General features: G+C 38.0%; 1 protein-coding gene across 2 annotated transcripts in view; it reads right to left on the reverse strand.

Annotated features, from left to right (window-relative positions):
* doc2b (double C2-like domains, beta) overlaps window positions 1-15,600 on the reverse strand; it is a gene marked incomplete at its 3' end in the record, with an annotated part of 119,460 nt that overhangs the window by 17,002 nt on the left and 86,858 nt on the right. For both annotated transcript variants that reach the window (XM_032534257.1, XM_032534256.1), the window contains 2 exon segments: window positions 1,776-1,902; window positions 8,468-8,577. In XM_032534257.1, the coding sequence (XP_032390148.1) occupies window positions 1,776-1,902; window positions 8,468-8,577 (237 nt within the window).

Here is a 15,600-nt window from a genome sequence, read left to right on the forward strand (position 1 = left end):
ATACATACATACATACATACATACATACATACATACATACATACATGACCTAATTAAACTTATTTTGTTTTCCTATTGGCCATTTTTTTTCTGCACTCTTGCCTAAACTCTAAGTTGTTGTCCATTATCCAATCCTCTTTCAGTCACTCTGTTTTCTGATTTGCACATGTCTGGAGACAATAATTTCTTTTTTGATTTTTAAAGATAATTGTTATAATTGAAACAAGTATACTACATAGAGTAAAGTATAGTTTAGTATTTATTTTTTATTTATTTATCCTTTATTTAACCAGGTAATACCCATTGAGATTAAAACTCTCTTTTGCAAGGGAGACCTGGCCAAGATAGGCATCAAAATTACATCACATCATTACATACATACAAAGACACACATAAAAACCAAATATGCACTTACATAAAATCTCAATTAAAACATTGCATGTGAGGGAGTCCACTCAGCTCTCATTTTCAGCTTAAAAATACTCAAAGGAACCAATTTACTAAGTTTCAAGTCCTTCTGCAGCAAATTCCATGTAAGGGAGCAGAGTGAGCAAGGCCTTGTTACCCAGCTCAGTCCTGACCCGTGACAGAAAACAAGACAACAGCCTGAGAACGGAGAGAGTAATGACCAGTCTTTCTTCATAAGTAGTGAACATAAATAAGATGGAAGCGCACCAAGAATAGCCTTATATATAAATGTATACCAATGACAAAGCCCCGTGTAGCCAAAGCAGACCACCCTACACGAGAATACAGCTCACAGTGATGGGTGTGAACTCTACAATTATTAATAATCTCAACGATGCATGATAGGCTGCGTCAATCATCTGAAGGCATTGAGCAATGAATGCATATATAGTATATCACCATATCCAGCACAGTCAAAAAGTTGATGCCACTAACCGTTTTTTAACATTAAAAGAAAAGCACAGCTTATTCTCGAAAGTAAAAACCCAATTTTAGTCTCAACTTTCTCACAGACAGTGAACATGGGCTTAAAGATAGCATCATCAATAACAATACCAAGATACTTATAAGTTGTAACAGTCTGTATATATCTGTATCCAGTATACACTGGAGTATACTTTAGTTTACTGTAGTATAGTGGTGCTCACAGATAAATAAAATGTCCATCTTCATCGCCATATGAACATGCCAATAAACACATCGATAAGACTTCCTGAAAATAAACCCGTTACTATTAAACGGGACCCGGGGCTAAAACACACTTCACAATCATCACACTTCACTCAGTATTTTGACGCCAGGAATATTATTGATCTTATTGACATTTTAGATTGTTTTTCAGTGAGATATTGAGTTCATATAGTGACTTTGCTGTAAACATAACTGTTGCTGCTCTACAAACAACACTTAGCCTGGTTATATTTATAATGTTTAATTGGGCTATAATCCTCTTCCGGTTTTTAAGAGACAACAAGGCTGGCATAGAAAAATGTATAGTTAGCATATATGCACACTTCAATATTTGTTTATTTATCGCAAGCCATATCGAAATATTGAACAGTGTTATCCACATTACCGATTTTCCTCATATCGTCCAGGCCTAGTATTCTTTAACTGGAATATAGTATTGTTTTGGAGTGTATTATATATTTTTATATATGTAAATACAACGTTGTCTGATCACTGTACCTGTGCTTTAGAGTTTTTTATTAATTTGTTTAAAACAAATTTGTTTAAAAAAAAAAGAAATTCACATGTTTACAGTAACATCTAAAACCTCTACTTTATGTGTGGCACATTGGACTTACAGGTAGCTGTTTCTCCAGGCAGTTGTTGAAGTTTTTGATTTGGTTGGGCTTGAGCTTCTTAAGGGGGATTCGTGTTTCCCCGATGAACTCGTTGTGGCGGAATTTGTCCTCATCACACACTGAAATCCTGAGAGGAGAGGAACAAATAAAGCAGGCAAAGGAAAATGAGAATGAAGTGAGGCTCAGGTTAATGTTTTGTTACTGAGAGGAGGCTTGAAACAATAAAACCAGTCATTGTTCACCCGGAGGCCATCATCCTCTTTTCACAAGGGTTTAGTTCTTACCAAGAAGTATCTTCACCTCACTATAAGGCTGAATTTCTAGACCACACAGGACTGAAGTAAAACCCTAGACGTTCTGCAGTGTAGGAATTAATAAGACGTTTGTCAGATTTGATAAGCATGGCAGACAATGATGGGATAATTATGCTTTAGCATGCATTCGGCCATGTATGGATCAAAAGACCCACATATTTTAAAGTAAGAGAAAGAAGAATCAAATTGTTCTATTTCTTTCAAAAGGATTTAAAACCAAATCATGACATGAACATATCGAACTGTGCTGGTCGTATTTTATCAATTAGTGCAGCTTGAATTGAATTGTGCCGTGGTGCATGGTACATTTAGTCTGTTTACTTATTTGTATAATGTGCCAATTTTTCACAACATGTCCTCTTCTCAATGCATGCGACAACCTTTAGAAAACATTAGTTATGTTTGCCAGTGTATTCTTCTGTATCAATAAAAAGAGGATTCATTATTTTACACAGTATAACTGCTTGGAAAAGATGACAGATGGTGAACAAAAAGGCAGCTCTCAAGTCAAAACCACTGAGGATGAAGGCACAGTAGCTTCACTTATATTTTCCAGAATGGAAATCAATATTCTTCAAGAGACTGTCCTCCCCCAAAAAACGGCTCCATAAATTTATTTTTTATTTTTTTTAAATAAAAAAACATTTTTAAAATTTTTTTTTTTACTTTACGGAACAATGTAACATTCGGCATCATCTGCACAAATGTTTACCACAGTCTTTTTCTTATCCTAACCAAGTTGATTTTTAGCCCAATCCTCTCCCCTCATTAACACTATGATGGAACTAAACCTGACATTTTATAAGTCACATTAATAACAACCAATTTGACTCAATGTTATAACGTTCAGCAATTTGAGTTGCTTATGTTTCAAATTGGGTTCTAATCTGAGCCATGAAATTACCAACTTCTTGTTTGGGGATTACCAACGTTAAACTTCACAACTGTCTCTTGCTCTTCTGCTGACAGATTAGTTAGACTCAGTCAAAGGCTGGCACAACCTCCTCCGATTGGCCAAAACTAGTTTCTGTTTCCTTGACTGGGTTACAGATGCATAGCGTCGGCGACAAACGCACAGGATATTAAAACTGGTTCAAGCCCTTTCAAACCTAAAATCGCCCATGGTCAAGGGGTTTAAAACCACCACTGTTGAGTTTAGATGGGACAACGGAAAACGGCAAATTGTATTTCCTGCCACCGCTAGGGAAACTAATTTATGAAACTCTCCTATGGGTCATATTAAAGGGTAGGAATAAATGACATATATCATTGGATGGTTCCTCTCTGCCATTTCATTACATTTATAATGTTAATTATAGGTGTTGGACAACGCTGCTCTCGGCGAATCTATGTGTTTAATAAATGCAGAGGGCTAGTCCCTATGTATGCACTCACAGCCCTGACATGATATGATTCACACCCATCAGCCTGATGGAGTGGAATAATGTTTGTTTCAAGTTGCAAAATCAGCTTTGTGCAGGAAGACATTCAGTCTTTGTGCAACCAGAGGCATGAGTAATATGTATTAGCGTTGTAGCTTGCAGCATAATCAGTCACAATTTCCTGCTTAGCTGCCTAGTTTTCTGGCTTGATTAATAGTAATAAACACAACCCAAGGTTCCTGTTAGTACTATTAATAAGCTTGTAAATCCCTTTCTCCCTGCCAATCCTTCCCCATCTTCTAATAACTGTAAAAAACTACTTATTAAGATTAAGACATACAGTACATTATTGATCCCACAAGGGGAAATTATTTTATTTTCACTATGTTTGATATTACACACATAACACACAGGCCTGAAATACACACACATAATCAGGACCTATACATGCACTAATGGAGAGATGTCAAGGTCTTGTTTGTTGGCAACACTGATGGTCTGAGGTCCATTCCTGAGGTCAACGGTTTAACGCTCCGCCCCATTCAGCCATCCTATTTTACTGTCTGAATTTGCTCATATCTCCCTGCAGATTCTTTTAAACACTGTCATTGAGTTCCAAATCACATACTCCTTTTTTTTACTTCAAGTATGTACTTACAGGTTCAGTAACAATTTTTGTCCTGCTTTGCAACACAAAATATAATATAAAAAATATATACAGTATGTGTATACATAATTTAAAAAGCGTTGATAAGGTTATCAGTTAGTAAAAGTGATCCAACAATTACTTTACCAGCTGTGACTTTAAAAAAAAAAGTAATCTGAGGTTTGGAAAAATAATTACATTTGAAATTATTAGGTATAATGCAATCAAATTTGTATTATGTTGATTTGATTAGCACTTGTGCATTCCTTAGCCATTAATCCAATAAAGCGTACCTCCAGTTTTGGTGGCAGTTGTGGGGACTGTAAATAGTTAGAATATGAAATAGTTATCATGTGAATATGTAAGACCTGTATAGAAAGGGAGAAAAAGCTTTTGGGGTGAGGCAACTTAGAAGGCAGGAATGTCAAGCTTGCAGACTAAGATTGAGAGTAAGATAAGAAACTTGGGTGGGTGTTGCAACTGTGACTGTGAGTAGAAACAGATTGCTCCTCTATCCAACTTTGGCAAATATGTTTGAGTTCTAAACTTGCCCAATACACCCAACCACAGCTCAACCACTGGTGAAGCAAAGAATATGATATGTCTAAACCCATTTATGTAAAACAACTTTATGTCTTCCCCCATTTATACAACTTCAATAAAAAGGCAGAGCAAGGGGAAAGTACTTTGGAAGACTGCTGAATGATTTCAGTACTCATCCCCTTTGCAAAGCACAAAAGACAACGTGGCTTAACAGAAGTGGTGCTTTATTAACTATTTCCTATATAACTGACTGGATAGTGTACTGTATAGTGAGCATCATCACTGAGAGGTGTAGTGTAGCAGGACGATATATTTTTGCATCCATAAAATATAAGGTAACTGGTTTACTAGCCTACTGCTCCCAATAAGTGACAAAATAATGCCAACATGTTCCTATTTACATGTTGTGATTTGTATCGTCACAGGGTGTACAAATAACAAGGTCACATGAGACACAGTCACATTCTAACTGCATACTAACTGGGAACTATATTCTCAGAAAGCACTGGTACTTCTGCTACTTGGCCGGAGGGATTTGCTTGCCGCACCTGGGAATACCGGTCACGGAGCAGAGTTCACTTGGAGTTTGCTCAGAGCTGCTGGTTTTCTGTCAGCATAATGTTGGCATGTTCCACGTACAGTATACTCCACCAGTCCGTGTTAGTTCTAATTCTCCCCTCGACCTCAGTCTGTTGGGCATTTTGTCCATCAGCTTCCAAAATTTGTAACTCCTCGTCTGTTTATTCTGGCTCAAAAAGATATGGTTCTGGATCTTGGTTTAATACCAAGTAAAAATCATCTGACAATTCCTCAAAGTCAACCATGATCACCAGTGTTGTTCGCTACTAGCCAGCTATTGTTGACAGAAGTAACTGTGCTTTTCGGTGATTCGCCTTTCTGAGACTATAGTTCCCAGTGAGTATGGGGTGACAGGGGTGTCAAACTTGAAAAAAGCACCAAAAATTTCCAAATTGTCAAAAAAAAGTGAATAAATACAAATAGATGACAAATAGAAAAGCGCAATAAACTTCAGAAAAAGTGGCAAAACATTGAGTAAAGCACACAAAAAGTTAAAACAAAGTGCCTAAAGCATTGAAAATAGCACAAAAACTAGGTGGGCCTTAATTTATTGTGAGCCTAAATTGAGTGCCTTAACCGTATGTTATGTTGTTCACTGCTTATGTCTAGATTAGGATGGAATTAACAATCTAATATGGTTGATTATGCAATATTTATGTTTTACAGCAGCCTTTAACAAACACCATTTCCCATCCCAAGTCTTGGGGTGAAATATCACAGTTTGACAAAAAAGGCAAGTCTAGACATAACTGTAGTAACAGCAGGACACAATGGACTGAAAATTAATTTTTTTTTTTTAAAATAGAGACAACAGCTAAAACGTTGGAAAAATGTATGAAAAACAACCATTGAAACTAAGTTACAATGACATAAGTAGTTATGTTAGTACATGGAGCTGGAGTTTTTAGTAAGCTCAAACAATAATCGTTTAACTTCAATCACAATCCATTTTTAGTAGCAGGTGTTGAAATGTATGCTGATTTGCCTAAGAATATGAAAAGTAAATAGCCTGGAAATCCAAACTAAAATCCGACACATTAAGGGTCTGGCATCGAGTAATAAAAGATGCCCATCTCGAGGGGCGGCATCAAGCGTGCATTTGAAAATCTCGCTGCACACAATTGGATAACACTACTAGAAAGTAAACCTATTGAAAGTAATCCCCCAAAACTTTTCAGACCGACAGAGAAAAGAGAGTCTGAACGAGCGATTACACTGAGTTACAGCGCAGACCTATCATAACTCTGGCTCTCTATTAGAATTTCAGTTATGCACATAATTAGTCATTGGACAATATTTAAATTTTGACCTGATGATCCCATAACCTGATGTTATGGGATCACCAAAGTGATTACAATTCATTGTGAGGGGAACATGAATATGTGCACCAAATTTCAATCCTCCCAATAGTTGCTAGAATATAATATTCAAAACCACAAATGTCAACCTTATGGTGGCGCTAGAGGAAACGTCACAGTGTCACCAAAGTCAGTGGGAGTCATTATAAGGGGACCATGAATTTCATGGCAATCCATCAAATAGTTGTTGAGATTTTCTGCTCTGGACCAACCGTACGACAGACCAACAACCTGACGTTGTCTAAAAATGGCATGGCACTACATCAATCAGTTTTTCTCAGTGTACAACAAACATACAAGACTGTTGGCTGAAATAATGAGCCGCCTGCACTAAAGGAAGCCACAACTATAGAAGACCACATTCCCATTAGAAACACACACAGTAGTTGCTTAGATGATTGGGGGTGAAACAGTAAACTAAAGCAAAATAAATCCTCCACTGTATGCAGCCCACCTATCGTTGGGCTATATACTGCGCTGTAGCTACCAAAATGATTACGCATATTATTATATAACCTACTTCTACTACAGTATAAACACTTTGGTAAAAATAAAGGAGCAGGGAACGCTGAAGTAACACTTCCATTGCATAACAGTGTCATATTAATCTTTGGAAGCAGACGTTTCTGTTCCAGGTTTCAGTCTATTCTCAGGTGTTGTACTGAAATACAAATAACCAACAAAAACAGGAAGTTATCTCACCCAAACAAAAGTGCTGTTTGGAGATGACACAAACAACGGATTTCCCGGCTGTTAAACCGATCGGGGGTTATCACACATTCAGGTTTGCCCTGGCACCAAGACTCGCATTATGAATTGTAGTGGGGCGAAAAAACAGGATAAACAATGACACCAGTAATTTCTGGCTAAATGGATGTTGTCAAATACAGGCTGTGATACAATGAATTACCTCAGGAGCCATGCAGAAGTGAACTGTCAAACACCACTGCTCTATGAAAATAATTTTATAAAGCCTTTCAAAATCTACAGCAGCTAATGCTACAATATACCAAAGCATGAAGAGGCATATTTTGTCTTTCTTTTGACTTTCTTTGTCTTCATTCCCTTTTATTTATTTCTTTTAAAGTTAATTTCCCTTCACCCTTTTCCACTTTGTTTAACTTCCTCTCATTTTCACCCTTTGTTGTCTTTGCTTTTTCATTTAGTCCAACTATCACCAGACCAAGCCAAGCTCAGTAGATTTGAGATTGAGCGTTGGTCTGAGGAGTCTGCTCTGTATTTTCTCTGCACAAGAGGCGTGACCAACGGGCATAGTTCAAATGACTCTGTACGCAATTGGAAAGTCCTTCAACCAATCAGACCAACGATCCGGGTGACGTGGAAGGGACAGCGGCATCAACAGGTTACTGCGCTTTGGTGGCGTTCGGTAGACGCTATGTTGAATGTAAACACGCAGCTGCTTAGTCACCAATAGCGCTCCAGCTAGATAAGCCAGATTGTGATTGGTTCCCGCAAAATTGTAAACTGTAGCAGGAGAATTAAACATGCAGGTTTCCACACCGAGCTGCAGGGCAAAATCAAATCAACAGCAGAGTGGGCGGGGTTTACCCCGTCTTATTTTCATTATTTCATTCCCATCATTCCACTAATTCTCTCCCTCCATCCCTCCCTTGTTTTCCTGCTCTTCCAATGCTTTCATTACCTTCCCATCAGTCCTTTCTAGTCTTTGCCCTCCATTTCCTCCGTTCCTCATACCCTTCCATTTTTTTCCTTCCTTCCTTCTTTTGTTTCTTTAATTTCCTTTCTCCATCCATTCCATCCCTCTCATTTTCTTCCATTAGAATCATTCTTATCTTCCTGTAGTCTTTCGTTTTCTCTTCATTAGGCAGTCACATAAAGTTAAGAGTACCTGAGTGTTTTGCGGACCATATCCTCGTCGGTGATGCCGTAGTAGGTCAGGGTCTCGCTCCAGACAGGGTTGAGTGTGTTGTGCAGGGTCTTGGTTCTAAGTTTATTGGCCTGAAAGATAAACGGAGACGGTGGCCATTCAACAGGATTGAACATCAATATTGATTACCTGCTGGTTCCCCTGTTACAGCTCAAGAGAGCTCATCCCTTAGGTGTTGAGTTTCATTGAAATACTGTCAGAATCATAAAAAACATCTCTGAAAATCTATAGATAGATCGTAAATGCATTGGCATCTGGTGGCAAGTATGCAAATGCAAGCTTGCTGCTGCATATTGAACACTGTTGGGAATGAAAGATAACCGTCAGACTGCGTTTACATGAAGTGATGTTGCATACACTGAAGTTAAAAGATGGTTCTGTTCATGCTCAGCCGGTTCCTGTTCTGTCAGCACTTTGAGAAAACAAGGTTCCAATTATAGACCTTAATCAGGCATCAAATTCACAATTCGGGAAAAACATCTTTGTACTTGAGCAGCAGGCTGCAACGATAATGCAAAGGAACAATAGAAAATATCCCACGTCTCAGACAAGTATGCATCCATTCAAAGAGACAGGAGACATAGCTTAAGGTCAATAGAATTAAATAGAAGCAAAAAAGGACAAAACAGTGGAATAATACCATCTAAAATACAAAATAATATGCATCAATGAGAAAAGCTCAAATACAACCAGTTCCAGTATCCCATCATCAAAATTGGCACTTTAAAGGGTGTACACAGTTTGAATCTGTACATAGTTAGCTTAATATACAGACTGGAAGCAGGGGGATACAGCTAGCCTGATTCCATCCTAAGGGCATACATATGCACACAAACAGACCCAATTTATAGATTTCCAAAATATTGTTCACAATAAAATAGGCCCTGCTGGGCTGGCTGAGTGCATATACAAATTTAATTGCCATGGAAGTTGCTACATTAAATTAGCCTACACTAGCAGCTAGCATTGGCTATTTCTTTTGCTAACGCTGCTAATTATTAATTATTTTTTGGCTGCAGTACCACAGCCTCTCCCCTGTTGCTTACTGTTTTTTGTCAGTTGAGCCTGTTGGCTTTGAATAGAGCATGGATACTGGCTTCAGTTCCCTGTTTTGGTGGTAAAGTAAAGCTGTGTATATTCTAATCACAGCGTACACTTAAAAGGAAGCTTTTGGAAAGGATATTCTGTTTGCAAAAAGTGGCACCAAGTATCCACTTGTTAGTCTTAACATTTTTTGTTTTTGAGACACAGAGTGATATAAAGTGCAAAGGAATTAGACATCAAAGCTGTGGTATTTTTGGTAATTATACCATGGCTAAGAACCAATGAAATTTCTTTATTTGAGCTACCAAATTTAGTCAGTCCTTTTTTTTTTTATTTTTTTTTTTTTTTAAGAAGTAAGCCAAGGATGGAGGGAGTTCACACTCAATGCAAATTAGATGAATATGACATCAGGAGCTACTTTCCAGATGGATGTTGTATCACTTTGATATATACATATCATATTTGTCAGGTACCAGACAAATAACTTGATTATCAAAAATTGCAATCAATAATGTCAAAGTAGATAGACTGTTGGCAGTCATGGCATTTCCTCTGACTTACTTTGTCAGAGTTGCATCAATTGCAATCTAGCAAGGTGATGTAAACCGTGACTGTGATAAGCGACATGGCTTTATCAGTGTTATATTGTGTGGAAATCCTCCGAGCACATCGCTGAATAAATGACAAGGTGAGGATGTTGATACTGTGTAGCGAGTCATAGGTAAGGATGTGATTCTGTTGAGTTTAATCAATTAGCTGTTGTGATTATTTGCAAGTCTGATGGCAGGGATCCATGCAATAAGGCTCACGCTGATTGTTTCTCCCTCAATCAGTGGTTGACTCCCACAAGAAGGGTGTACGCACACACACGCACACACACACAGCATGAAATTATGTTTTTAAGGCTGAGAATCACATTTTGTATAAAAATGCAAATCACATATTTTTATTATAATTAAATGATGAATTTGTGTGGGAATTCCATTAATTATTCATTTCTTTCCTCAGTTCTTTTTTTTCTCTCCAAAATTACAAGTTCTTCCAGGGTTTCTGATCTTGTCAGAGTAAATATGTTTAAAAAAAAAAAAGCATCGACAGTAGTGCAATGGATGTTCCGATTAATGGAAACTCCGTGGACTCCGGTTAATGAGTCGCAGTTGCTGTGAGGAATATTAAAAGAAATGTCCTGTGTAGATGCATGAGAACAAGCTGAACACTAACATAGCGGAAATATGTTGTTTTAAAATGCAATTTCCAGTAGAAAGCCAGTAAGTGATATTGTACCTGTCCATTCAGCTACTTCATCACTGTCTAATGGGGTGTTCCCAGCCACTACGAAGGTCAAGGTGTTCTAACTGTACACCTCGATTATTTAAATGTCCTGCTTGGTATTTGCTAAGTGGATTGTTGGCAGGATGGCAAAAAGCAGAAGAAGTGATCCATCTGTTACTCACGGACAAGGATGTCACTAAATCACAATGACGCGTGTTGACCTGAAGTTATGACTCAAGTATTTAATCAAAGCATTACAAAGTCTTAAATGGTTCAGACCCTTGAAATGACAGTGTTGGAGAGAAGAAGGGCTGCTAGTTTTAAATGGGATGATAAAAGCAGTTAATTATCTAGACAAAAGGTGAACCTGCAACAGAGAGAGTTTTCTATTCTGCATGTGTGATCAGCATACATTAAAGGGGAAACACCTGCTCACAGATGGAGGGCAGTGTTACAAATGAGCAACCGGTGTCACAAGTCATTTCACTTACAGAGGCTAAAAAACCTTTGCTCTCCAGCCAATTATTGCAGTATTTTTGCATTCACCTCTGGATCTCTGCTCAAAAAGGGCTTCTGTACCTAAAGGAGACGGGGAGAATGGTACCGGAGGCTGAAACACACACAATCATTGGGCTGTGGACGCACACGCTGCAGACATTTTCAATCACAGCTGGTCTTCCTTAAAAAATGTGTTTGGTTCAAAACTGTGTCTCGATGATAGTATCTATTTGTTCTGTTTTGTTTCGTTTGGGGTTCAGTATGTTCTGCACATTTCACACCAAATTGTAAAAAAGAAAAAAACAAGTTGGCCCATTACCAGGGTTATTTCCTAACATTCAACACAAAGCTCCTCTACAAAGAATATAGAATTGTTATACAACAATTATTATGGTCTAACATTTTACAACATGTAGTAGTGAAATATCTAGATTGAAATAAATCTCGTTGGTTACATTAGTCAGTTGTTTGCACTACTGTTGTTTCATCCAGAGAATCATATGAATAATGCTGTAGTCTCTTCTCATAGACAAGATAATTAAGTCATTAATGTAAGAGCAGAGAATTCTCAGTTTTCTATGTTCCACAATTGTTAAACTTGTGAAATTACTTAAAGCTTAAATGCGTAACTTTAATGACCTTCCATTACATTCAAGCCATTGCCAAATGAAAAAAAAAAAGTTGTTTGGTGAATTTCCTGCGCAGAAACCAACAGTTTTGTTGTCATTACCTAGAAATCATCATGGTGGAGACAGAAACTACGCACTATAGCTTTAAATAATGGACGCGTTTTTTTAATCCAGCCCAAAGTGACACATCAAAGGGCTCCGCAAAGGCCAAACACGGTATAAAGCTGAGGCTATATCACCATAAAGTTAACAGCCAATGTGGCGGGCCTTGCTGTTAGGAGTATTTGACACTTGGTGGGTGTTACATTCACACTTTGATAGACAACTCATCATAATGACCAGTAGCTCCTGCTGGGTAGATGGCATAATAACACCTTCTCCTCAACCTACAATGATGATTGGAATATTAGTTTTGTCCATGAAACTATCAGCTTCATTTTTGTTTTTCAGCATCATGTAACAAAATTGAAATTTTTTTATTTTAGCAATTCAATACTGTGAAAAGTATAAATGGCCTAGATATTTTCTGCCAAATTTGTCACCTAAATCAGTTAATCACCTTGTGGTCCTGTGAAAACGTCATAATTCTAATCTACAATATCTAATCCCTGTCAGTAATGGACAGTTTAATCTGGAATAATTAAATGCATTTCAATGTTTGATTATGGTCTCAAAGGAGATGAAAATGTGATCTGTCTTTGCAGTAGAGCGTGAAATTTCACTTCTGATTGGAGCACATGCAGAAGTTATGACCTTTTTTAGTTGGTCTTAATGAGGCTCTTAGACCGAGCCTAATGATTATTTTGAGGGCACGCTGAGAGAAATATCAGAGCAAGGAGAAGGTGGCGGCCTCTTGTTTTATTGACAGGAATATGCAAAGGCCTTTGCGTGGCCTCCTACTGACACAGGACACAGATCCCTAAAAGCCATGCTCTTCTGAAGTTTTATCTAAATTACCAGTGTAATAATCCATGAAATTTCATTTAAAGAGCAGGACACATGAAGAATAGAAAACCCCTAACTTTGACACCAATTAATAAGTTTTTGCTCTTCAAGCTTTTTATGAAGCGCTAAAGCTTTGTTGGATACCCTAAGAATAATTGGGTGCTGTTCAAAAAGTTGATAAAGTACATTTGAATTTTTTTAAAAGCTGCTATTAAACAAAATATTTTGAAGATGTGAATGCTGACTTTGACGCCATTCATCCATAGCTATTCACAGAAGACATACAGTGCCAATTGGGATGGAGTGCTGAGGCACACATGGCAGGTGGAGCAAGCCAAAGTCATGTTGTGGAAAACAAAAGTATCTTTTTTTAGCATTTGTAGAAATAAGTGGTAAATAATGGTACAAACTAAAGCCTATGAATAGTCAGAGAACTGGCCACGTATGTTGCAATGTTTCCCAGTAGTAGTAGTAGTAGTAGTAGTAGTAGTAGTAGTAGTAGTAGTAGTAGTAGTAGTAGTAGTAGTAGTAGTAGTAGTAGTAGTAGTAGTAGTAGTAGTAGTACAGGGTGTATTGTATTATAGTTCCCATAATACAATGGGTGTCATAAATCTACTTAGACGTATAGTCTTTAAATCTTTCTCTTACACAAGCAAAGAGCAGATACACAGCAGCATGACCCGGCCTTCTATCGACATTGTATCTGCTTAGGTTAACCTACGTTGGCTGGCTCCACTAGTCTTAAATAATAGCCACTAATTAGCAACCTTTTATAGTTTAAAAAGCTATTACGGGCATGGATCTTGTCCCTTAACCTGGCTTTGTCTTACCATTAAAAAGAAGGTTTTCTATATGAAGTTGTGTGTGAGTGTAACCCCTGATTTCCACCAACTGCGGAACAGCTGCAAGGGCCCACGTGATTTCGCGAATTCACGTATCATTGCACGATGTAACAGGATGTAGTGTCTCCGCCCATTATGACATTTTCAAGGTGTAGTGCAGGGAAATATGATCCGCCATGAGCACGGTGTATTTTATTTTGAAAATTAACCAGAGGTTTTATTTTGTTTTTGTGCTCAACTTCCTGTCCTGCACAATCTGGCCTGTGTTCAATTGTTGCGGAGCTCTCCGGCATCCGGCAAAAAAAGAAGGTCTGGGGACCTGACGGGTTCGGTCGGCGTCGGTCTTAATTTCTATCATTTTACACGGGCCAGGTTCGGGTTTGCGCTCCGCGTTGCTCTGTAAATGAGCGGTCAAGTGATGCGTTTGGGTCAGAGCGAAAATGGATGCTGGATCGGTTTGGGCCTTGTTGGGCCTAACTTTTGAGGATTGATTACACTATCCAACACAGCCCTCTGTTTCAAGTTATATTAATTTCTATCGATTACATCACAATCAACCAGTGGGAGAATCTAACCAAGTACATTTACTCAAGTACTGTACTCTGACTGTACTGTATTGTCTTTTATTTTCATGCCAGATGTTTTTCAAACCAATCAATTGAACAATAAGAAAATAATCAGCAAATTAATTAATAATGAAAATTATCAGTAGTTGCAATAAACAGTAAAATGTGTTGTTTTCAAGTGATTTGCAAGCTAGAACTATTTCTTGGTGAGCAGCAGTGTATTCCTCCGCCCAGTACTTAAGTGCAGTGTCTTTGTATATACTGCTGGTTGCTAGATACTATCAGTGGCTAAAAGTTTTGATTTAGTTATTACTATAATAAATCTTGGGAAACTCAGTCATTGCGCCTGTGTGCTTATCAAGAAATAACTCCTCATCAAACCGTACATGGTTGTTTTTTCGTTTCAGTCGTGCACACCATGTTAATTAGTGAAGTACAGGGGTGCAGCTGGTAGATGTTTTTCACATTGAACAGATGCTACAATGTTGTTTTATCACAGAATAATGACATCTGATTAAATAATCTAAAACAATAATTGAACCATAATTTAAAAACTGGGTTACTCCTGTTAAAACCCGCAGTTAACACTGGATAGCAATTATCTTCTGAGAAATTAGATAAAAAGCCAGATGATTCATTACAGCTGATGTTATTATGTCCTTTATGTTCGAAGGCTTTGAGTATTTTGAGTTTCAAACCACAGCAAGAAGTACTCATCTTCTTAATGTACATATTATATTATAACAAACTAATCAATTAATCAATCAGTGTTTAAGTAATGGTGAGTTGCGGGGAAAGGTTAGTCCAGTGGTTCCCAACCAAGGGCTCGGGCTGACTGATGAGGTGGGAAACGAAGTTCTGCTCCACACATTAATATGAATATTTTGGGCTTTTCTCTACTCTTTGATTTCAAGTAAAATGATGATTGGATATTTTTATATATTTGGGATTCCAACAAGTGTTTAAGTGAAACCATCCAAAAGGCTTAGAGGGGAAAGGTCCCATTAACAACTCAGGGAGACCTTATGGTGCTAAACTAGGTGGCAGTAGCTCAGTCTGTAGGGAGTTGGGAACCGGAGGGTCACTGGTTCAACACCCCGTATGGACCAAAAAGTACGGAGTGTGGATTGTTGGCTGGAGAAATGCCACTTCACCTCCTGGGCACTGCCAGGTGCTCTTGAGCAAGGAACCGTACCCCCCCCAACCGCTCAGGGCGCTGGTTTGGCTGACATCTCTCCATTTGTGTGTGTGTGTGTGTGTGTGTGTGTGTGTAATTCAGGACTGTGTGTGATAACTAA

The sequence above is a fragment of the Etheostoma spectabile genome, chromosome 13 (genome assembly GCF_008692095.1).
Source record: "Etheostoma spectabile isolate EspeVRDwgs_2016 chromosome 13, UIUC_Espe_1.0, whole genome shotgun sequence".
Lineage (NCBI taxonomy): Eukaryota > Metazoa > Chordata > Actinopteri > Perciformes > Percidae > Etheostoma > Etheostoma spectabile.